Genomic DNA, 25,576 nt, shown 5'->3' on the forward strand with positions numbered 1-25,576 from the left:
AAGGTACTTCATCCATCACATTTGCACAATCATTTGTGACAGTAACTTTGCATACTGGTACTGAAATCCTTATGTATTTTTTTAATAATTAAAAACAAAAACAGGAACACACATCCAGATTGCCTAATGTCTAAATAAATTAGGAAGAAAGATCAAATTTTAGACCTACCAACATTAACAGTGTCCCTCTGATTTAAAAGGATCTTACTTTCTTAAGCACCTAATAAAGCGCCTTACCATGAACTATGACTATGAACCAAAGTGCAGACACGAACAATCTGTCAAAAACTGTACAGATGCTGCCCCACCTGCTGTGCCTTATTTCAGGATCCAGTGTAATCATTAAAGAGATTAAACCACTTTGTTCTTTCATTTTTCCCTACCTTATTTTATCCCCAGACCAAGCATTTTTGTGGCAGAAGGGCATATTCCCAAAATGCTTCCCTCCCAAGAGTCTGGATATTTGGTAAGAATCAATCCAGCCATATCTATGTATAATAGAGAACTGTACAAAATCTACCTGCAGTTTAATCGCTGATTCTTATATCTTATACAACTATCATTTTAACAGCTTCTAGGGCACATGGAGTGGTGTCAAGACACAAACGGCATAACCCAATGCTTTTAAATCACATCCATACTTAAGAAAATGTGTGTCTCAATTGTGTAAGTACTGATCAAATCCTGAAACAGCTCTTGAGGAAGGTAGTGCACTTTTGCATGTGTCATAAATTACAGGGCTTAAACGATGAAATTGCTTACCTGTAATATCAACCTCAGCATTTGCAAGTGGAGGCAGGTTAGGTGAGGAAAAGGCATTGAAACTCCCAGCATCCACCTTAGTCACCCTATTTCCCCTGTACAGCTTATGATAAAAATACAGGCACACCTACAAGAAAAATAAAGAAACATGTCTGTGTAGAAGCCAGTAATTAAAGATACAAACAAATACTGTTGTCTTCCCCTTTTAAAATGTTTTCTAAATCTTTAAACTAATGAGAATTACTTAGAGGTTGGCAGATTTACAACTCTGACACTTTTTTTTTTTTAAAAAGTGGAATGCCTGTCACTTTATGGATTGTTCTTTAACTCTTAACAAGTTAAACGTTAACTAGCTACATAATTCCCTCACAAGAGCAGGCAAAGTCTAGGAAAGACAGCGAAGGCTGTTTCTTTAGGGTTTTTTGGTCAAGTTTAAGTGGAGGTAGGTGAGAAGAAAAGAGAGGACTTTTAAAGAGCTGTCATAAGCATCTGAAAATCAGAGTCCAATTGCTTTTTGGTAGCCTACACAAAATGGTCAAGATTTTCCAAAGAGACTAGTGGTTTGGATACATTCGTTTTTGGGTGCCCAACTTAAGATGCCTAAAAGGCATCAGGCAACTCCATGCTTAGTGAAAAGTCAGTCCCCTTCAAAGGTGTCTCAAGCTGAACTCCATAAAAATTACGGCACTGAAAATTACTAAAAACAATGAGTCGTCCTTTTGGCACCTTAGAGACTAACAAATTTATTTGGGCATAAGCTTTCATGGGCTAGAACCCACTTCATCAGATGCATGGAGTGGAAAATACAGGAGCAGGTATAAATACATGAAAAGATGGGAGTTGCAAACTGGACACCATCAAATTAGGCCTGAATAAAGACTGGGAACGGTTGGGTCATTACAAAACCTAAACATAATTTCCCCCATACTAATTTCCCCCTACTGTTACTCACACCTTCCTGTGAACTGTTTGAAATGGGCCACTCACATTACCACTACAAAAGTTATTTTTCCTCACTTGGTATCCTACTGTTAAATTGAATTGTCTCGTTAGACTGACCTTACACTTGGTAAAGCAACATCCATCTTTTCGTGTATTTATACCTGCTCCTGTATTTTCCACTCCATGCATCTGATGAAGTGGGTTTTAGCCCACAAAAACTTATGCCCAAATAAATTTGTTAGTCTCTAAGATGCCACAAGGACTCCTCGTTCTTTTTTGCTGATACAGACTAACATGGCTACCTCTCTGAAACCAGAAAATTACTAGTCACTTTGGAAAATCTTGGTCAGTAAGCTGCTGAGCTTAACCCACATCAAACTGACAGTGTCAGAACAGAGACAGACTGAATGAGGGTGAAAACTGAACTACTGTCTCTCTCTGCTTGATGGGTGGGTTCTGCTGGTCAGATTTCAAGCATATTAGTGGGGAAGCTTCCACAGCTCTGAGTGTGATGTCCTTTATTAACATAACAGGCACTACAATCTCTACAGAGACAGAAATTCTCTAAATTTCACCAGTACTAAACTTCTCTTCAATTTTAACTATCCCCACCACCTCCACCAACACTCCACTACTTATTTCGAGTTCCAAGCACAGTGTGCAAATGAAAATCTTTGATTTCAAGTCTACTGCGCCAGTATGTCAGAGACATGACAAGTCTATACAACATATTAGGAACATACTGGTAAGTTAAGCCTGACAACAGTGTGTGCACTGTGTCAGATGGGGGTCTGTTAACCTTGACGGGGTTCCTTTAAAGATCAATGCACATTCCTTCTTGGTTAACAGATATATTTTAAAAGTGTAAACATTTGGTTTTACTAAATTCAGGAAAGCAAATTCTGATGCTAGGGAAACAGACCTCAGGAATTACAAACTGTCCAGCGATCAGCAGCGCCCCTAGTAGGTTGGCTCGACCATCATTCCGCAATTCATATATAGGCACCTAAAAAGAAGAGACTGAAATTACACCCCATTTCTTATATATAAACAGCAGAAGAGATTCCAGTTCATGCAATACAAATCCAGTATAAATACATGAATAATTTATGTAACAATCAAGGCAATCTCCCATTATATCATTTACGGTGAATAAGATTTACTTCTTCATCCAAACTAACTATTTTAGACAGAAGCAGATGGTGGAATTTCTCCCTCTGAATGTAAAACAGATTTTTTTCATAAAATATATCATTGGCTTTTTCATATTTTTCCTCTTATTGTAATAGTTTTATTTTAAAAAAATCTCATTAAAGAAATTATTCTGGTCTGATTAAGCAACTGCATATTTTCTTTCAGAAGTGAAAGCCAGGTTAGCAACAACATCAAGAACAGAAAATGTGTGTATTCAATTCTTCAGTGAGGAAGCATGAGGCAGAAAAGTGTACAGAGAGTAAGATGAGCAACAGCCTCACTTCATTCAGAGTCACCCATAGCATCATCTGAGGATATAATTTGCCCTACCCTTCCTGGCTGAATATAAAAGGCGAACAGGTAGTTTGTTATTGACAGAATAGGACAAGACTAAATGTAGAGACTTAGTGTGTTACTTAAAGGATGATGACTTCTAAGCCTTTTTAGAATGAATCTTTATTAGCAAAATCATCCCCAATGTCTGAGCTACTTTAAACAATGCAAAAGTTAAGATTGCATGCTCTGCTGCTGGTTCATGTGCCAGGCAGATCTGTAAATATTACAGCAAAAAATGAAAGTAAAATCCTTAATTTTTTTTATAAAGTAAACAGTACAGATAATCCTACAGACCCCGACAATTTAGAGACAGTTACCTGCATTCTATTTCTTCTTTATCATCCAAATTCTTTACTAAGTCCCAAGTACAAAGTCAATCATGTAATAAATAATAACAACACTCAGATCTTATATAGCACATTTCATCAGAAGCTCTCAAAGCGCTTTACAAAGGAGGTAAGTATCATTATCCTCTTTTTACAGATGGAGAAACTGAGGCACAGAGATTACATGATTTGCCCAAGGTCACCTAGTAGATTAGTAGCAAAGCTGGGAATAAAATCCAGGTCTTCAGAGTCCCAGTCCAGTGCTTTAGACACTAGATTACACTGCCTCTCCTGCACAAACCCAGAGACAACAGTAGGAATACACAATTATTGTTATTTAATAAAATTGTGATAGTGCCTAGACGCCAATCAGGCTGGGGTCCAATTGTGCTAGGCACTGTACAACCATAGAGCTTACCAAAGAGCTTACAGTCTAAAAAAGAAAAAAAAACCATAACAGATGGATGAAACCAACAAGCAGGTTGAGAAGACAGGGTAACAAAATAATAAGATGTGCATAATTCTTAGTCAATCAGGAGTGGTAATCATAACTTGCTGCCTGCTTACCTATTGTGTCAATAAAAGCATAATATGGCCTGGACCTTTATTATTTGGGAAAATGAATGTTTCTCAGAGCTCAAGTTCATTTTTCAGAGCTAGCAATAAATAAATATTTTTATTTGCAACAGATCACGTTTGATGTGGAAATTATTGGAAGATAAAAGATGAAATCTCACAATACCATTTTTCAAGTCACTTTTAAGACTAGAGTTGCACTTTTATGTTTAAACAAACAGCAGAGGCCATTCTGGTAAAACAGCAGGTGTAAAATGCACACTGGTGCAAAATAAAAAGTCAGCTTCAGACACAATGTGGTAAGGCCCAATCACCAGGATGATGGAGATGAATAAATTAAAGGAAGCATGCCAACTGTGAAATTGGGCATAAGGCATCCCACTCCTATCCCATGTTAGACACTCCGTGGCCAAGGAAGCACATGCATCCTGTTCTGGAAATCATAAAAGGGTTCAAAATGGGGACAAAGAGTATTGAAGAAATTAAGTTCATTGTCCCCCACAACAAAGAGATGGGTGATTGCTACACTCAGATACAAAAATAATCCACACACAACAACCCAGGACAGGATAACAATTTATAAAGGAATATAAGCCTCCATGCTCCTGGGCTTAAACAAACCACTAACAGCCTGGTTTTAGGCAGATGTTTCCTATATAAAGAGGTTATTACACAATAGCCCACTACAGGATTTGTTGCACCTTCCTCAGAAGCATCCAGTACTGGCCACTGTTGGCAGCTGGACTAGAACCACTACTGGTCTGATTTAATACGGCAATTCTTACGTTTCTAGAATCACTAACAACAAAAAACCTGTGGGCAGATCCTCAGCTGGTGTGAACTGCCATGGCTCTATTGAAATCAATGACAACTGACAATTCATACCAGCTGAGAATCTGCCCCTGCAAGTCTAAAGCATATAGCGTTAATCAGTATACTATACAATTTACATACAGACACACTAAAATAAAAATGCATTTGAACTCAGCCTAAAATTAAGGTTTACCTGAGATCCTGTCAGAATAATGGTTTTACCCAGGTTCTCACACATGAAGGATAAAGCTGAAGCAGTATATGCCATTGTGTCCGTGCCATGAAGGATCACAAAACCATCGTATTGTTCATAGTATTTCTGGAGATGGAAAGACATTTTTTCACATTAAACAGAATTAGAACAATGCTGTGCTGGTGCTGACACAAATCAGATATATATTGCTTTACTTCTACTACTACAGGGTGATAATTTTAACTGCTATACGTTAAAAGTACTATATTTTATATATAAAATATGTTTCCTCCTAGAGAAGTCCAGGTTTTCAGTTGAACATAATTAAGAGTTAATAAGGCAATCAACATAAAATCTAGTTCTTCTAGCTAATTATGGAAGAGTCAAAGACAGATTCGTCTATGTATACATATTAATGCAGCATTTTTAAACCAGAAGACTGCTAATTAAGAAAAGTTTAGCAATGGCTTTAAACAGGAATGTTAACATATGTAAATCTGTCGCACAGTCTGATTTCTTGTAGCTGCTTTTACTCTGGAGATTACACCATTTACAAGAACAGATTAGACAAACCAGTACGATCGTACTACACCAAAACCAGCCCATTTAATCCGATTGGCAGAAAGGCAAATTGCCAGTGTAAGAGTGCCCTCTTCCGTTCAGAAGTTAACACTGAAGTAACTATTGTATGATGTTTAACTTTTCTTTGGTCATGTTACTATGAATCTGGATTCTCTCACAAAGGCAGATGAATAAGCATGAAATTGTCACTACTGTAGGTCCATGGCTAAGTAACAAACTGAAAGAGCTCTCACAAAAAAAGGACCTCTGCTATTGTTAATGTGAACTATTCAAGACATGTACACATTTTAAAAGTAAGGAATGTGAAGACCTCATAATATTCTGGGCTGTAATAGTACAAAGGCACGCAGTTCACAGCAGATTCTGTTGGAATGAAGACATCTGCTAGATTTTGGAAGGGGGAAGAGGAAGGCCAAAACCCCTCACTATTGAATGAGCTGTCCATACAAGACATTTCCTAGTGTAATTCTGCTGTCTTCATTTTTTAACTACTATTTTACCTTTGGTTTTCAGTTGAGCATGTGCCAGCAACAGCATGGAAGTCAGCACAAGCATGTTTGTTTGTTTTCATGAAATGGAATATTTCTTTTAATGATGTTATTTGCCAGAATAAGCAAGCATTAGTTTAAGTTTTGCACTACTATTTCATCTGATAATATCACCTCCTCTACCACGTGCTGATTTCTACCTCTGTACTTGCCTACAGATACTCAAATAGGTACTATTGCCACCTACTCAGAATCTGATGGGGCCATTCCCAGTTCTGCAAGCTAAATATGCAGGAAATAAAAGGGTTCAAAAATCTCTTTGGGGACAAATCACCATGTCATGATGCCAAACTGCAACATGCTAAAGTCCGCACTTAAGTTTTGACATGATACTGTGGTGGTGTGTCATGATAAGACTGTCCAAGACAATCAAGCTTAAACTGTGGCTATGGTCAGAAAAATAATCATGTGTCCCTTCTTACTCAACCAATATGCTCCCGGTGTTTTTTCAGAGTCTCATTTGCTTACACTACAAAAGTAAATTTTATTATTTAATATTCTCATTAGCACTGTAATACTAATGCAGCTATGGGAGAGCGAGCTGGATTTGTTTCTGGCCTGTGCATCATCAACATATAGTTAACTGACGTTTCAGTGGCAGAATCTTTATTGAGAATGATGTATCAGCCAGAAAGAACATAGCTTGACTTAAATTCTGAGTTTGAAGGGCTGGCAATTAGAAAAAACATCTTTTAACTTGTAACCTGAGCAGATTTGATCTGAAGATCATTGATTCACAAATGTGAAACCCCACAATTCCATTTTTACAGAGTTATTTTTCAGCATGGAACCAGACTATAAGGGTCCTATTTTATTTGTACTTTACTGCTAAGTGTTACTAACACATGGATGGAAATTTAATTTAGCTTCACATTAAGGACCAGATTCTTATCTGGTATGAACTGGTGTAGTTCCATTGACTTCAGTGGAGTTATGCAGATTTACATCATTTGAGGATGTACCCCAATAGTGGGAGTGGCCAGCCAGTGATGTCACTAGACCTGCTTCAAGTAGGGTTAGAGGACATGGCGGGAACAACACCGGCAGCTGGTTTTCAGCAGTGCTCCAGAGTTGCTAGTGCTGGTGGAGCTGCATTGGTGCTACTCCAGTGGTGGAGGAAAAAAGATTCACTGTACACAAGCCCAGTTGAAATGTCATCACCAACATGCAGGGTGAACAGAACCAGGGGAGCATAGTGTTTTCTACAACCAAAATCATAATGATTAATTTTGCAAGAAGTCACTTATAATTTCCTAAAAGATTGCACATTAATAACTACATGTTCATGTTTCCCAATGTTTTGTCACAACAGATCTACTTCCTAAAAGCACACAACTGATTTAGACTGGGGGATGAGGACAATTTTTGTTAAACCACATAAAATTCAAGGATTTCATAAGTTTGTTTTCATAAATGTCAGTTATTTTTGTGCACATAGACATTTCTCCAAGTGTAGGAAATCCATCCACAATAATATTGTTCTAATGACTAATGAAGCTAAGCAGTCTAGTTTCAGTGTCCAAGAAGAAGTGAGGTTTTTACCCACGAAAGCTTATGCCCAAATAAATCTGTTAGTCTTTAACGTGTCACCAGACTCCTTGTTGTTTTTGTAGAAAAAACTAATCCATTCTGCACAGTTTTAATCATCCATGCTACTAGTACTACAGAGCCTCAGATACATTATTTTCTTTCAATTATAATTGACATAATTTTGTAAAAATAAATCGCATAAGCTAACTATCAGTTATATAAAATTATTTCAATGATAGCTAAATGCTCAAACATTTCTAATAAATCTGACATTTTCACAAAGCATAATTTCTCTCTGGCTCTTATTTGCAAAACTATTACTTATTATGTATCTTTTCATCGATTTTTTATAAGCATTCAAAAGTTAACAAGTCATCAGCAGTCTAGTGTGCTGCGTAAAATACTGAATAGCATTGTACTTTTAATAAGTATATAAATGATATGAGCAAAGTACAAGTGAATTATTTTATCAGAAGGTGAAAATAATTAAACTGCAGCATATCACCTGAAAAATGATCAAGGTTATTCACACTTACAGTACCTCAATATTCCTGGCAATTTTAGCCCAATCATCTGTCGTCATGTTGGAAGAATCAAGCAGTGGTGAAAGTTCCAGAATTGTGTAGACAATTCTTTTATTTTGTTCAGAGAGGCTGAAAAGGACAAGAACACGAAAAAGTTTTAGGCTATGAACTATTGTATGCTCATAATTTTTTAACCTTTAACAGAATGAATGATCCATGGTAAGCCTGTTTTTGTTCACATGTGTAAAAATACGCAATGGAATATTGACATCAAGTTTGGTAGGTTAAGCCTGGGGCCATGGTAGAATTCTTCTATCAAGGTAGAGATGCACTGAACCATGAGCTCCTGAATTACAACACCCTAAATATAAAGGGTTTAAAAAATCCTAACTTTTGCTTTTTGCTGTAAAGTGCCAAAAAGTAGGAAGGCAGGGAAAAACAAAACCTAGTTTACTGGACTCACTTTACCAAGCTCTAGTGCCCAAGATTAAAAGTTAGTTTATTAAACTCTACTTCAGAAAGTTACTAACATTTTAAAGTAAATCCTAAGGCTGGTCAAGGAGATCCACAAACCTCCCATTGCCTGTGGAGTACACAGAGAAGTTGGGTCAGCTTTGAAAAGCCTTCTAATGCTTGCCACGGGGTTGAAGCACTTACCGCAGGTGAAGTATTTCACTCCTTAAGCCTCCCCTGAATGGGTCTCTTGTGGCCCTCATAAGGTCCATGTTAAAGGAGAGAGCAATGCACCCCTGTGTGCTCCCCTCACAACTTCCTCATAAGGCTTCAGAAACAAATCTCTTCTCCTTCAGATCTTAATTACCCCCCAAAAGTGGGATACTGCTCACTGCAGACTTCAGGGAATAAGATGGAATACCCACCATGTAAGACCCCTTTCTCTCCCCTAGTCCTCATTAGGGTTTGTTTGTGTGTGTCTGCGAGCGCGTGTATTTTTTTTTTTTTTAAGAGGAGATTCTCACACCAAAAGGCAGGTAAGCAGAGAAATTTGTTAAGGTGAATTTAAGATTGAGAGTACATACTAGTAAAAACTCTTAAAATTCAGTCACAAGGTTAAACTAAACTGGCAATAAATCCAAACCTTTGAAAACATGGCAGTGCACTGTTCATATTTTCCATTTCAATTAGCTTCCTAAATGACAAGCTACTGGCACACAAGAAGCTAGTTGAAATAAAAAACATTTGAAGGCAAAATCAGCTTTTGATATTTTCTCTTCTGCGCAGGTATGTCCAGGGTTCCCTTGGAATACAGATGTGATTAAGGTGAATGGTCGTTTGGACTATGAGCTTGATACAGAAATTACCAGGTGAGGTTCTCTGCCCTGTGTCATGAAGGAAGTCAGACTAATGCTCCCTTCTGCCTTAAAATCTATGAACCTATGAATCTGAGGATTAAGTATTAAGTATATCCTGATGCTTACTATGGAATAGAGGGGATTTACCATATTTGGTTTTTAAAAACCTTTTATTATTAACATTTATACTGCAGTAGCACTCACAAGCTCCAATAAGGATCAGGATCCCCATGTGCTAGGTGCTGTACAAAAACAATGAGACCCTGCTCTGAGCAGCTTACAAGAAACATACAAATAGTGGGAGAGAAGAAAAATCAGATTTATACATTTCTTATATACACTATTTATAAAACAACAGAAAATATGCCAAAACAGGAGTCAATTATCCCCAGCTGCCATAAATCCATCATTAATTGGGTAATTTCTTATAGGTATCATGGCAGAAGTGGGTCTGCATATTTGAATAGTTTATAGTGTGAACGTTCAAACAAACTTTCTGTTTTCAATCTTACATAACTGACATACTGTAACTAAGAAATTTAGGTTTTATACAGCATTTTGCCTTGTTAACGTTAACCATTATGTACACAAACACTCTGTATGACAGCAAGGTTTTAAAACAACTGCAAAGGAAGTCAAGAAACAGTAGTGAGAAGAGATCCTCTGCGCCAGTGCTGTTTAAAAAGGAGACATATGACAGTACGGTCAGTCAACTCTTTTACTAGTGGTGGAAACACCTCCACAAAAACAAATCCTTAAGTCAACAGAATGTTCCGTTTCATTACATTAGAGTTATCAGACTGATCTACAAAGTCCACTAAATGTTCCCATTTTCTTCCCCCAAAACTTACAATATTTCTCAATTGTCTAGTTAAAATATCACTAAGCAATCATTGAAATATAAAAACTACAATGGCAAACAAAATTTTGCCACACTAACCTTCGTAAAATAGTGATCAATAATACTAAAGAACAAACAAGATTTGTATTTGACAGTCCTTCACCTGAAACATATTTTTTAAACTTTATGTATTTATACGTTTGTTTTTTCCCTGTCTGTACACTTCACATGAAATGCACTTAGGACACAAAAAGGGCACATCAGTAGAGTTCCACTATCTTTCAATTCCTTTAAAAATGTCTTTAACAAATTATTCAATTATAAGCACTTAAATAAAAAGTCATCTATCAGTAAGAAAACATATTTTTCTTAAAATAACCAAAATATTTAACAAGATCAAGTATATCATAAACTCAAGTTAGTATTGTCCCCTTTGGACTTTCCTTTGTCCTAATTTCTTTATTTTAAGTGCTTCAATTTATTGAGGTTTGATCTAAAAAATTTACTTTATTGGTTGGCTTATGTGTCTCCTAATTTTCCCCTCAAAGAGATGATTTTCCATAATCAACCTCAATCGCAACTCCTTATAGCAAAACAGCCATAATTCTATTTAACTTTTCAAATATTTTGTAAAATATACTCCTGCACTCTATGTGTAATGTAACATGTTTACAGGGATTCAGTCATTCGTCACAGCTGGGGAAGACATCAAATTAGCATATGGTCCTCTAAATAAAACCTATAACCCTGTTAATCATTGCCCAACAGTTAAAAAGCCATGCAGATTAATTATAAAGCCCATATCTAATTACCATGATGTTGCATAAGTTTGGGGCAGAAAGAGACAATTGGCTTTTAGGGATTCTAAACAGCAGCAGGGACTGTAGAATTAAAGCATGAAGCCAGTTCAAAGCTGTATTAATTAGCTGCTGCTGCTACTTCTTCAGACATATATTGGAGATAATTCACATAGTGCTCTATGCAGTATTCACAGTAGCCACCATTTATTTATGTGATAGTACCATGGCAAATAAGCACCCATGGATAGATAAAGTGTATATTTGGGGGCAAAGGTTTAAGCTTCATGACATACATTCACCGTGAAATGGTTGATTTGAAGAGTGTTTCTTAGGTTTTTGATAATTATTTTGTAACATAATTGTGTTTGGCAACTAGTAGAGATTGTTTTAGGCACTATGTAGATCAAAATAAGTACATACTATGGTTAACTAATGTGTTTGGCATTCTGATTTTAAAGTAATGTAATATAAATATTTTTGCTAACCCTACAGTGATTTATCTTGTGGTCTTAACACATCAGCTGTTAGAACATGGCTGAAAGGTAATTCCACTAGCTAAGACAGGTACCGGAACAGATTTTATTTTCCACACATTCTCTCTTGATATTCCCCTCTGGCCAAGAAAAAGCCTAAGAACAACTTGGCGCTTAAAAACATTCATATCCAGAGGATTATCTACTTGAAATCCCAGAATTTGCCAAATAATTACTTGTTTTAGACTGTCTCAACAATTTGATCAAGAAGGGTATTATTTTGCCTTCTACGAGTTAAAAAGGTCATGATTAATGACCCAGCAAGGCATAACAATTTAGCACTCATCAAATAAGTTATCTTATTTTAAATGATGTTAAATTAATTTCACAAGAAGAACATTGGCGTCTTCCTGTTAAGACTTCAGAGCACTTTACAAACATTTCTCAAAAGGAGTGGGGAGGCATGTTTTTTCAGTTACTTACGGAAGCACCAACGTGTTATCAGGAAACTTGGGGCAATCACAGTGTTTGTTTTCTTTCGCATATACCTCATCATGCAGCATCGGCATTTTTTTCAGGGCCTTTACTAACTTATTAGCTTCAGGAGCAAGTCCTAGAAAATAAAGGGGGGAAAAACTACTGATGAAACATTCATTTTTCTGTTTTCCCTCTCATTGATTTTTCTTCGGCTTCTTTTGCTCCCGTGCATTGACATTCCATGTATTTTCCAGCACAGATTTAAACCCAGCATATCTACTCCAAAAAGAACACTCAATATTAATAGACATGGTTAGAAAGATTAAAAATAACTGCTATAATTGCTGAAACCGTAACATGATCAGAAAGGAGAAAACAACCTGTTTATAATGCATACTCTTCCAGATCAGTTTTAAATCAGTTACCAGCAGGTTTAGAGATTGTCAACAAATCTGAGCAATTGTAAACAAATTACACTGGTCTACAATTTTTGAGAAGTCGTCTGCTTCAGAGATAAAATGTGCTATTTATTATGTATTTTGATGTGCTGAATTCAAATACGACAATTAAAACAACTGATTGGCTACTGTTTCTAAGATATTTAAGTTTTTACATTTTATGTCTATGTATATTGTGTAGATAGTAGAGTTTTAATCATAAATTGTAAACTTAGGTCTTTTCATGTGTTTATGGTTGCTTTACATGATAATATTTCACCTGTCCTGTTTATGTAACACTTTAAAAATCAGCAAAAGGATTATATAAATAAAATTTATTATGAAACAAAAGGCAAAAAACTATTATGTACATAGTTTAGTCCTATTCAGTGTCTACTCGGCGCTTCTTGGCTTGTCTCTTGTATTCATTAAATGGAGCATCTCTTGTCACTGTCCAGCAATAGTCTGCAAGCACTGATGGGCTCCATTTGCCCTGATAGCGTTTCTCCATTGTTGCAATGTCCTGGTGAAATCGCTCGCCGTGCTTGTCGCTCACTGCTCCGCAGTTCGGTGGAAAAAAATCTAGATGAGAGTGCAAAAAATGTATCTTTAGTGACATGTTGCAACCAAGGCTTTTGTATGCCTTGAGGAGGTTTTCCACCAACAACCTGTAGTTGTCTGCCTTGTTGTTTCCGAGAAAATTTATTGCCACTAACTGGAAGGCTTTCCATGCCGTCTTTTCCTTGCCACGCAGTGCATGGTCAAATGCATCATCTCAAAGAAGTTCACGAATCTGAGGACCAACAAAGACACCTTCCTTTATCTTAGCTTCACTTAACCTTGGAAATTTTCCACAGAGGTACTTGAAAGCTGCTTGTGTTTTGTCAATGGCCTTGACAAAGTTCTTCATCAGACCCAGCTTGATGTGTAAGGGTGGTAACAAAATCTTCCTTGATTCAACAAGTGGTGGATGCTGAACACTTTTCCTCCCAGGCTCCAATGACTGTCGGAGTGGCCAATCTTTCTTGATGTAGTGGGAATCTCTTGCACGACTATCCCATTCGCAGAGAAAACAGCAGTACTTTGTGTATCCAGTCTGCAGACCAAGCAAGAGAGCAACAACCTTCAAATCGCCACAAAGCTGCCACTGATGTTGGTCATAGTTTATGCACCTCAAAAGTTGTTTCGTGTTGTCATAGGTTTCCTTCATATGGACTGCATGACCAACTGGAATTGATGGCAAAACATTGCCATTATGCAGTAAAACAGCTTTAAGACTCATCTTTGATGAATCAATGAACAGTCTCCACTCATCTGGATCGTGAACGATGTTGAGGGCTGCCATCACACCATCGATGTTGTTGCAGGCTATAAGATCACCTTCCATGAAGAAGAATGGGACAAGATCCTTTTGACGGTCACGGAACATGGAAACCCTAACATCACCTGCCAGGAGATTCCACTGCTGTAGTCTGGAGCCCAACAGCTCCGCCTTACTCTTGGGTAATTCCAAATCCCTGACAAGGTCATTCAGTTCACCTTGTGTTATGAGGTGTGGTTCAGAGGAGGAGAAAATGTGGGTCCTGGGACATTGATGGTTCAGGACCAGAAGTTTCATCCTCTTCCTCATCTGACTCAAGTGAGAATGATTCTGGTGCATCAGGAACCGACAGTCCTTCTCCGTGGGGTACTGGGCGTATAGCTGATGGAATGTTTGGATAATGCACAGTCCACTTTTTCTTCTTTGACACACCTTTCCCAACTGGAGGCACCATGCAGAAGTAACAATTGCTGGTATGATCTGTTGGCTCTCTCCAAATCATTGGCACTGCAAAAGGCATAGATTTCCTTTTCCTGTTCAACCACTGGCGAAGATTTGTTGCACAAGTGTTGCAGCATATGTGTGGGGCCCACCTCTTGTCCTGATCTCCAATTTTGCAGCCAAAATAAAGGTGATAGGCTTTCTTAACCATAGTGGTTATACTGCGCTTTTGTGATGCAAAAGTCACTTCACCACAAACATAGCAGAAGTTATCTGCACTGTTCACACAAGTACGAGGCATCTCTGCTCACTTTGGCTAAACAGAAATGTATCCCTTTGCAAAATCAAACACTGACAAATAAGAGAGCATGACACTGTATGATTTCTAGAGCTGATATAGGGCAATTTGTTCAGCAGAGTGATGTAAGCTTCATTATGATTGCATCATCCATGACTTCTAGGAATAACATGATGCAATTCATATCATGTATGACGCAATACCAGCTTCAGATTGCATCATTCATTGTTTTGCCTAAAAAGCAAGTACTGTCCAAACCCAGTCATAGATTTATTCATAGATCCAGTCAAAGATGTATTTTAGTCATTTCTGGTTTAAATTGAGATCCCTTCCCTTTATAACTCACTTATCCTCCGCCATTCCCAAGTCAAGGGTCATATATACTGACCCAATAGCATATCTTGAAAACTAGAGCCAATCAACAATTTTAAGCATCATTTTCGTTCTCAGTGACCCAGAATTAGTAAAGTTTGACTACATTTATTTCAGAAGCATTTTGGCTGTAGAGCAGTGTTATCTGTAATTATTTCCCTGACACATACCAGGACCAGGAAAGCAAGAGAACCCTTTATTTAGTAAAAAAACAATGATGTTACCTCCTTCCTACACCTTGAACTTTGATTCTTTATCCATATTATAAGACCCTCGGCCACCAATGACATTCATCCATTAGCTTTTTTTGCAACTGGGAATTTAACTAAAATGACAGACTATGAAGAACTCAGATGGAGCCAAAGCCATTTCAGAAATCATTTAAAACACTGTGTGCTCTCTCCACCCCCACCACTGACTCTTTGCCACCTGTTCTCCAAAGGCAACTTTCTTGCCATGCTACCTGTAATAAACAAGCAGGAGTTGGGTTCTGAAACCCCCCATGCATCCTAGGAACTTTTCATTTTTAGTTTTCTTCCTCTCTTGCTCAGAGGAGGATAAAGTCAGTAGTCCAGTAGGCAAGGGGGGTATTGCATTATAGACAGTCCTAATCTTTATTCTTAGACATGCACCTCTGATATGCTCAGCCTCTTAAAACATGGAAACTCAATTTTTAAATGTGGATGGAGCTTTCAAACTCTAAACCCACTTTTAAGTTTAAAATGTTATATATATATATTTTAGAAAACTCCAACTCCTGACTGCATTTCCTGGTCTAAAGGGATGAGGTTAGACAGCAGTCTGTGTTTCACCACTCAGAGCCTAGACACTGTCAGTAGGTTGCCAACTTTCTAATCACACAAAACCAAACACCCCTGCCCTGCTCCTTCTCTGAGGCTCCACCCCCTCCCTCCATCGCTCACTCTTCCCCACCCTCACTCACTTTCACCGGGCTGGGGGTGCAGGCTCTGGGGTCGGGCCGGGGATGAGGAGTTTGGGATGCAGGAAGGGGCTCCGGGCTGGGGCAGTGGGTTAGGATGTGGGGGGGGAGGATGAGGGCTCCAGCTGGGGGTGGGACGGGGGATGAGGGGTTTGAGATGCAGGAGGGAGCTCCGGGCGGGTGGGGAAGAGTGTGCGGGGTCCCGGAGGCGCTTACTGCGGCTCCAAGGAAGCGGCTGCCAGGTCCCTGCAGCCTCTAGCCCCTGCAGCTGCCATTGGTCGTGGTTACTGGCCAATGGCAGCTGCAGAGCCGGTGCTGGGGGCAGCACACGGAGCCTCCCTGGCCGCCCCAGCGCCCAGGGGCCGCAGGGACATGCCTGCTGCTTTCGGTGCTAATAGCTCCGGGAGCTATCCCACAGTGCACCATTCTGTTGACGCTCTGGACAGCAGTCCGAGCTCGGATGCTCTGACCAGCCACACAGGAAAAGCCCCGGGAAAATTTGAATTCCTTTTCCTGTCTGGCCAGTTTGAATCTCATTTCCTGTTTGGACATCGTGGCGAGCTCAGCAGCACTGGCAACGATGCAGAGCTCTCCAGCAGAGGTGACCATGCAATTGCAGAATAGAAAGAGGGCCCTAGCATGGACTGATCGGGAAGTCTTGGATCTGATCGCTGTGTGGGGCGATCAGTCCGTGCTTTCGGAGCTGCGATCGAAAAAACGGAATGCGAAGATCTACGAGAAGATCTCAAAAGCCATGACGGAGAGAGGATACAGCCGGGATGCAATGCAGTGCCGCGTGAAAATCAAGGAGCTGAGACAAGGGTACCAGAAGACCAAAGAGTCAAATGGACGCTCCGGATCCCAGCCCCAGACATGCCGTTTCTACGAGGCACTGCATTGCATTCTAGGTGCGGCCGCCACCACTACCCCACCACTGTCCATGGACTCTGACGATGGGGTATTGTCGACGGCCGCTTCCTCGGAGATGTTCGCGGACGGGGAAGATGAGGAAGGAGATGAGGAGGACGAGGCAGTCGACAGCGCTTTCAACGCTGATTTCCCTGACAGCCAGGATCTCTTCATCACCCTAACGGAGATGCCCTACCAACCCTCCCAAGGCGGTAACCCGGACCGTGAATCAGGGGAAGGATCAGTAGGTAAGTGTTTTAAACATTTATTTTGAACAGAATAGGAATGGTATCTTAACAATGGGTTTTTCATGATTAGTTTGCCCTAGGCACTTTAGTTTTTAGTCCTTGCCAGTGCAGCTACTGGAAAATTCTGTCAATATGTCCAGGGATAGAGCAGAAATCCTCCTGGGACATCTCCACGAAGGTCTCCTGGAGGTATTGTGAAAGCCTTTGCATCAGGTTCCTGGGGAGAGCGGCCTTATTGCGTCCTCCATGGTAGGAAACTTTTCCGCGCCAGGCTAGCAGCAAGTACTCCGGGATCATTGCCTCGCAAAGCATGGCGGCATATGGCCCTGGTGCTTGCTGGCATTCACGCAGCATGCGGTCTTTCTCTGTCTCTGAAATCCTCATCAGAGCGATATCACTCATGGTGACCTGCTTTGAATTAGGGGAATGTTAGTATTGGGACTGATTGCCTGTTCCTTTACATAACTGTAACCGGCCGTTTACAGCCACGTGGTGGAGGCGTGACAGGGGCAGCATGCAGGGATCTTTCCCGGGGACAGCCGCGAGGGGGGGTGGGACAGGGGCAGAGTTCATGCTGGCTGGATTGCCGGCAGCAGGAACTGGCCAATACTAGGAGCATTGCTTGGAACATGAAAGGAGGGCACTGCTATAAATTAAGCTTTAAGCAGCCAAAAGTCTACGGCTTACCATGTCCGCCTGCTAGCCGAATTCCGTTGTCCGGCCCCGCTTGTGTGATCTGTACAGCAAGACCCCAGGCACTCAATGGGAAGGCCGAAAATTCGACCTTGTACTGAGTGCGCATGTGATAGGTGCTGTGCATGGTCTTGTTCACAGAGAAAGACTATATTCATTGTTCGCAAAACTGTATCTTTCTGAGGAATTCACTCCCTTTTTCCCATCCCACAGCTGCGAGTGTCTCCCGAGCTACCCCGGCATCTCCCTCCCAGAGGCTGGCGCAGATCAGGCGACGAAAGAGAAGGACACGGGACAAGATGTTCTCAGAACTTATGGGCTGCTCCCGAGCTGAGGCGGCACAGCAGACCCAGTGGAGGGAGAACATGTCACAATACCAGCGATCACACAGCGAACCGGAGGACAGGTGGCGGCAGGAAGACCAGCAGGCAATTCAAACGCTGCTTGGACTAATGAGGGAGCAAACGGACATGCTCCGGCGCCTTGTAGATGTTCTGCAGGACCGGAGGCAGGAGGACAGAGCCCCGCTGCATTCTATCTCTAACCGCCCTCCTCCGCCACAAAGTCCCATCCCCCCCTCACCCAAAGTCCCAAGAAGGAGGGGCGGCAGGGGCTGTGAAAACAGTCACTCCACCCCTGCAGACTGCTCAAGTAACAGAAGGCTCTCATTCCCAAAGATTTGATAAGTCTTTTCCTTCACTCCAAAAGCACCTCACCCAAGCCCCCGTCCCAGTTTCATCCCCTAACTGTGTAGTTGTTAATAAAAAATACATTTCTGTTAATTACTGTTTCCGTCATGTTCTTTTAGAGGAGAGTGTGTTTGAAGGGGGGGAAGGGTTGGTAATTGGAGAGGACAGTCACCTTTACCAGGGTACAGACACGGGGGCAGGTTCAGCAGAAGGTCACACACACATTGCAGTCACTAGGCACCCTGGTCAGTCTGGGAGGTGGTTTTCATGTTCTGTGTGGTGGGGGCTATGTGAGTTTGTGGCAGGGGAGGGCGGTTACAGATCTTATGCAGCGGTCCTTAGCCTGGATGACAGAGCCACGCAGCAGGGGATCTGTAACTGCCCTCCCCCGCCACAAAGTCACATAGCCCCCCCACACACAGAGTCCCGAAAAGGAGGGGTGGCAGGCTCCGTTGAAACAACCAGTCCACCACTGCGGACCGCTCTAGGAGCAGGAGCCTGTCATTCCTCGAGTTTAGAAGCATCCTTTCCATCACTACACCCGCTCCCCACCACAGTCTGCGTCCCAGTTTCAACACTTTACCACGAAATCCTTAATAAAGAAAACGGTGTTAATGAACAAAGTTTCATTTATTTTATTTTTAAAGCTGTGTTGGAAGAGGGGGAAGGGGGTTGGTAACTGGAGAGGATAGTCAACATTAACTGGGTAAAGAAATGGGGGCAGGTTCAGCTTCTGTTTAAACAAACTTAATAGTCACAGGGTACCCTGCTCACTCTGGAACCTAGCTTTCAAAGCTTCCCGGATGCACAGCGCGTCCCGCTGGGCTCTTCTAATCGCCCAGCTGTCTGGCTGGGCGTAATCAGCAGCCAGGCGATTTGCCTCAACCTGCCACCCCACTATAAACGTCTCCCCCTTGCTCTCACAGAGATTGTGGAGCACACAGCAAGCTGCAATAACAATGGGGATATTGGTTTCGCTGAGATCAGAGCGAGTCAGTAAGGTTCTCCATCTCCCCTTGAGACGTACAAAAGCACACTCCACCACCATTCTGCACTTGCTCAGACGGTAGTTGAAGAGTTCTTTTTCAGTGTCCAGGGCGCCTGTACAGGGCTTCATGAGCCAGGGCATTAGCGGGTAGGCTGGGTCCCCGAGGATCACTATAGGCATCTCCACATCCCCAGCAGTTATTTTGTGGTCCGGGAAGTAAATACCTTCCTGCAGCCGTCTAAACAGACCAGAGTTCCTGAAAACGCGAGCATCATGAACCTTGCCCGGCCATCCGACGTTGATGTTGGTAAAACGTCCCGTATGGTCCACCAGTGCTTGCAGCACCATTGAAAAGTAGCCCTTTCGGTTAATGTACTCGCTGGCCTGGTGGTCCGGTCCCAGGATAGGGATGTGAGTTCCATCTATAGCCCCACCGCAGTTTGGGAATCCATCGCAGCGAAGCCATCTATGATCACCTGCACGTTTCCCAGGGTCACTACCTTTGACAGCAGTAGCTCAACGATTGCGTTGGCTACTTGCATCACAACAACCCCCACGGTAGATATGCCCACTCCAAATTGGTTCGCGACTGACCGGTAGCTGTCTGGCATTGCAAGCTTCCAGAGGGCTATGGCCACTCGCTTCTGGACAGTCAGGGCTGCTCGCATCCGGGTGTCCTTGCGCTTCAGGGCAGGGGACAGCAACTCACAAAGTTCCAGGAAAGTTCCCTTACGCATCCGAAAGTTTCACAGCCACTGTGATTCATCCCAGACCTGCAGCACTATGCGGTCCCACCAGTCAGTGCTTGTTTCCCAGGCCCAGAATCACCGTTCCACAGCATCAACATGATCCATTGCCACCATGATGTTCACGGCGCGGGGTCCCGTGCTTTGTGAGAGGTCTGTGCCCCTCTCAGACTTAATGTCCTCACCGCGCTGCCATAGCCTCCTCGCCCGATTTCTCAGCATCTGCCTCTGAAAAAGGTGGATGATAAGGTGCGAGGTGTTGACAACGGCCATAACTGCAGCGATGATCGCAGCGGGCTCCATGCTCGCAGTGCTGTGGCGTCCGTGCTGTCAATCACCAGAAAAGTGCGCGAACTGATTGCCCGCCAGCGCTTTCATGGAGGGAGGGCGGGAGTGAGGGTTGAATGATCACAGTTACCCAAAACCACCCTCGACACATTTTTTGCCCCAGCAGGCATTGGGGGCTCGACCCAGAATTCCAATGGGCAGCGGAGACTACGGGAAACTGTGGGATAGCTGCCCACAGTGCACCGCTTCCAATGTCGAAGCTTGCCTCGTTAATGTGGACTCACAAAGTCGAATTACTGTCCTTAGTGTGGATACACACGTTCGACTTTGTAATATCGGTTCCACAAATTCGCTTTAAGTAAAATCGAACTACTCTCGTAGTGTAGACATACCCTCAGTGTCCCCGGGTGTTACTGGTTTAATGAGGTGAGGGGAGAGGGAGTTTGTTGTAACAGAGGACCGGAGAGGGAACTTGGGACTCCAACCGATGGCCTGGAGGATGGATACCCCAGCGACTGGTGACCTGGTAACCCGGAGACGCAGCTCAGGAGTCACAGCCGGTTCTGGCAAGTGGAAGGACAATGGGCTGCGAAGAGAGGATCCCAGGGACCTAACCAGCCGGTTCCAGCCACAGGGGGCCAGAGGAGGGCTGAGAGGAGAGGAGCCCCAGCCCACCCTGTTTACGATCCTGTTTACCTGGAGAGAAGACAATGGACAGAGGCGGGGCTTGGGGCCCGGGATATCGGATGCCCAGCTGGGAAGCAGGGGGGCTCTGGGCTGGAGAGGGGGAGCAGGCGGAGCCCACCTGGATGCAGGGGAGACTGGGATGTGCTGTGCTGAGGGAGGCCAGGCCTGAGGCCCTCAGAGTTTCCTGTGCTGTGTTCAACTCTCAATAAACCCTCCTGTTTTACGCTGGCTGAGAGTCGCTCCGGTCTAGAGAATAGCGTTGCATCAACCCCTTCGGGGCTGGAGGCCTGGGGGGTCCAGAGCGAGTGGACTCCCTGAGGGGGCCCACGGCAAGAAACAGGTGTGCTAAGGCTCAGAGAGGTGCGGCTCCAGGAGGTGGAGGGGCCAGCCCCGGGAGAGAGTGGACCCCTGAGAAGGGCTGTCTCACTGGAAGGGGCACCCCCACGGACCGCACGGGGCCACGAGTGGGCACAACACTCTCCTTGCCACTCAAAATCCCCTTCAATCCTCCCTTGGTTCCCAAATGTCAGGGGCCCAGAAGAATACAGATTTTCCTAGTAATATTTTCTAAAATGTCTAAGGGACGTAGGAGTTTAAATCCTATTGACTTTCAATAATACTTAGTCTCCAAAGTGCCTAAATCACTTATGAAAATAGGACTTGTGTTCCTAAGTTCCAAAACTTAGGCGTTTTGAAAAATTTACCTCCAGTCCATAGCATAGTCTCAAACACATTTTAAAACAGTTCGGCTCCTTCTGTGCTGGGCAGCCAAATTGATTATACTGTACTAACATGATCCGGACCGTACAGATTTAGGGTCTGAGTCACAGATGACCCTGATTATCAGGCCTGGATTTCTCATCTCCCAGACCCCACAAGCTGACATTGAAGATGTTTTAAATGACAGTATCTGTAAAATAGAGTAGTACAAAACATTATACAAAGCATGAATGAGACAGTGTTCCACTAGAACACGCACATGTGCTCTGTACTATTAGCTTCAATGATCTGCAGCAATGTCTTGCTGGCTTGACACAGACACATGAACAAATTTTTTTCTTCCAGATGGAATCTGGAAAGCATCCATCTGTGTAACAAGCGATAACAGATTAGTCTCAGTGTGATGGGTTGCACCTGGCTTGTGTGGCTCCCTACAGGAGGCCCCACGGTCCTCCTACACCGTGCCCCAGGAAGCAGCGAACTGACAGAAAAGGAGCAGCAAAAATGGGTACTCCAGACCTGCCTAGAGAGGCCTCTCAAAAGCAGCCAATCAGAGCCCAGCAGACTCAGATAAAAGGAGTTGCAGGGCCTTAGCAGGTTAGTTCCTGACTGGAAGCAGAAGGGCAAGGAAGGGAGCTCCTCTCTGGCCACAGGTGCTTGAAGAACAGCCAGAGTTTGTTTCTGGCTGCATTTTGCTTAGCTGGGCTTGCAGGGAGAGAGGACCTAAGAACTTTAACCCTGAGATAAGGTGAAGCTAAAAGGGCCAACTAGGAAGAGACCCAGGGAAATAGCAGTGATGGACTGGAATAAGCAGTATGTGGCTGCTGTGTATAGTGTCCCTGGGTTGGAACCTGGAGTAGTGGGTGGGCCCAGGTTCCTCCCCAGGTAAAGTGGCATAAACCCCAAGAAGTGATAGGCCTTATTTTGGAGCCTGAACAAAAAGACAAATTTAAAGAGCCCAGAGCTTGGGCTGAAGACCCTAGTGAGGGCCAACAGACTGCTAGTTATTGGACTTTGTGATTTGGCCAGGGGGTCAAGCCACTGAAGACACACCAGGGGCAAGAAGAGGACTGTAGAACCACACCCAGCCACTAGGAGGCACTCAACATAAAGGCTTGTAAAAGAAAAGATAGTTTATTTTCTTCACTAATTCCTAAGAAGAATTTCCTCTCTACCTATAATTGTTATATTTTGGAGGTTTAGTATCTTGCACTCTAGAGGTTATAATTATACAAGGTCCATCTGAACGGACCATCTATAAAAACATTCTGGGTTGGAGGAGATTGGATTGTCCCCAATTTTCCTTTAATTCCAGATCTTGATGGAGAATAAATACCATAATCAGGGCTGGATTTACACCTTATGCGCCCCTAGGCACAGCATCTTCAGCCTCCCTCCCCCCCACCCCGCCTACAGCCAAGCCCCCACTACTGTACCACACCCGCCCCCCCCCCCCACCGGCCGAGACTGGCCCAGCTTCTGCATCGGTTCCAGGCGGCTTGGCTCCGGGAAAGCGGGTGTCAGAAGTGGGTTAGTGGGAAAAGCAGCCACCTTTTGCTCCCCTGAAGGGGTGGGAGAAAGGGAAAAGCAAGGGAGGGGAAAAGGAAGTCCACCCGCACTGCCCCTTGCTCCCGGGGTTGCAGGTTTGTATAATTTTTGGTGGTGCCCAGAACAAGTCCAAGTCCCACTCCCCTCCCCACCTGCCTAAGGCTCTGGGAGGGAGTTTGGGTGTGGGAGGGGTGAGGAGTCTGGCTCTGGGAGAGAGTTTGGGTGCAGGCGGGATGAGGGTTTGAGCTCTGGGAGGGCGTTTGGGTGCAGGCTCTGGGCTGGGGCAGGGGGTTGGGGTGAAGGAATGGGTGCAGGGAGCAGGCTCTGGGGAGAGGGCAGGAGGTTGGGGGCGGGCTCTGGGAGGGAGTTAAGGTGCGGGCTCTGGGCTGGGGCAAGGGTTGGGGTGTGGGAGGGGGTGTGGGGGGTGGACTCTGGAGGCTGGGCTGGGGCTAGGGTGACCAGACGTCCCGATATTTAGGCTTTGGTCCCGCGTCCCGATATTTCGCGGCACTCCGCTTTTTTTTTTTTCTCCGCTGGCGACCCCCCTCCCCAAGTGTCCCGATATTTTCTTCCTCTCATCTGGTCACCCTAGCAGGGGCAGGGGGTTGGAGTGTGGTGCTTACTTTGGGCAGCTCCCGAAAGCGACCCGCACCCCCCTCTAGCAACAGCTCCTAGGCAGAGGGGCCAGAGGGTCTCCGCGTGCCGCTGCCCCCAGGAACCGCCCCTGCAGCTCCCATTGACTGCAGTTGGCAGAGTTGGCTTTGAACTGACAAGACCTTTAAATTGTAGCCAAAGCGTTTAGATGAGAGGAATAGGAAGGGATTAGTTTTTATAAACCCACAGTGTGATAGAATTTTTTGAATCCCACTATCCAAGTCTTTAGGAAGTGCTGTATCTTTCACCGATGACTGTCACATAGAAATTTCAGAGGCTAATAGCGATCTGAGATCCATGATACTTTCAGTTGTGTGCATTTAGATTTTTCCCAATTTGAATCATGAACTTGGGTATGGAAGTCCAATTTTAGGCAAGACAGAAATCATAATTCTAGAGTCCCAAACCTGAAGTCCCAAGTCTGTCCAAAACTTTAGAAAAAATGTATGTCTTACTGCTTACGAGACATTTCATCTGAAACACTTTTTTTAAAATTAAATTTAACTCTCTTTATTGGCATCGTTATCAGATTCCATTTAAACTTAACATGAGTAAACCTATTTCAACTTCCCAGAACTCATTCTCAGACTGCAGAAATCAAATTCTCAACCCAGTTTTTGGACTATTGTTAGTGCCAGTTAGTATGGTGCTCACTCATTTTCTTTGATTCTCCACTTCCTAGCTCTTTCAGTTTGTCTGACCTAAACATCATATTTGAGCCAGCATCTCCAATTTCCCTGCTTTTCAGATTCAATACCAAAGTCTCTTTTATTGTTATTTAAACGCCCAAACGAGCAGAGAAACTGTGTGCATAGTAGGTAATGCCAAGCTATGCCCATTTGGGGGTTTATGCTCTTTCCAAACTAATGGAAAGACTGATTTTAGGCACTTGCTAATCACTTTCCTGGCTTGCCTTAAATTAAATAGCAGGCCTTTTCATGGCCAACTTTCTCACAAGACAGCAACAGCATTTAATTGCCAGAGTACTTTGGTTTACACAATACACTTAACATGCTTTCAAGCTTCAGACATTTCACTTGTTCAATTAGAATCTCTCCTCCTGTGAAGGAGATACTGCTCCTAACTTCATCACAAATGGCCACTTCTGCTGCTGTGCTGTTGCATAGAATTGTTCCACCTTAGAAGCACAGCCCACAGTTTCAAGTGTTTTGGGCTTCCATTTGCTGATTTTAATTTCACAGATACCTAGCTAAATCCAGACATGTGGTCAGTTTACCCCAGATATCTGTAGTGGGACCTGGACAACAGAGACACATTAATATTCTCAGGTCCTTTGCTAATCTGTCTTGCTTTTAAATGGACCTCTGGCTGACTCATCTTTGTAGTATGTCCCAAATTACACAGCAAGA

General features: G+C 43.0%; 1 protein-coding gene across 1 annotated transcript in view; it reads right to left on the minus strand.

Annotated features, from left to right (window-relative positions):
- The window catches only part of ASPG (asparaginase), a 78,465-nt gene that overhangs the window by 47,647 nt on the left and 5,242 nt on the right, over window positions 1-25,576 (minus strand). Inside the window, exons 2-6 of the mRNA XM_065404277.1 lie at window positions 12,234-12,363; window positions 8,344-8,455; window positions 5,143-5,268; window positions 2,627-2,710; window positions 763-889 (exon numbers count right to left, since the gene is read on the minus strand). Coding sequence (XP_065260349.1) covers window positions 763-889; window positions 2,627-2,710; window positions 5,143-5,268; window positions 8,344-8,455; window positions 12,234-12,363 — 579 coding nt within the window. The remainder of the gene's footprint in view (window positions 1-762; window positions 890-2,626; window positions 2,711-5,142; window positions 5,269-8,343; window positions 8,456-12,233; window positions 12,364-25,576) is intronic.

The sequence above is a fragment of the Emys orbicularis genome, chromosome 4, assembly GCF_028017835.1.
Source record: "Emys orbicularis isolate rEmyOrb1 chromosome 4, rEmyOrb1.hap1, whole genome shotgun sequence".
NCBI classification, from domain to species: domain Eukaryota; kingdom Metazoa; phylum Chordata; order Testudines; family Emydidae; genus Emys; species Emys orbicularis.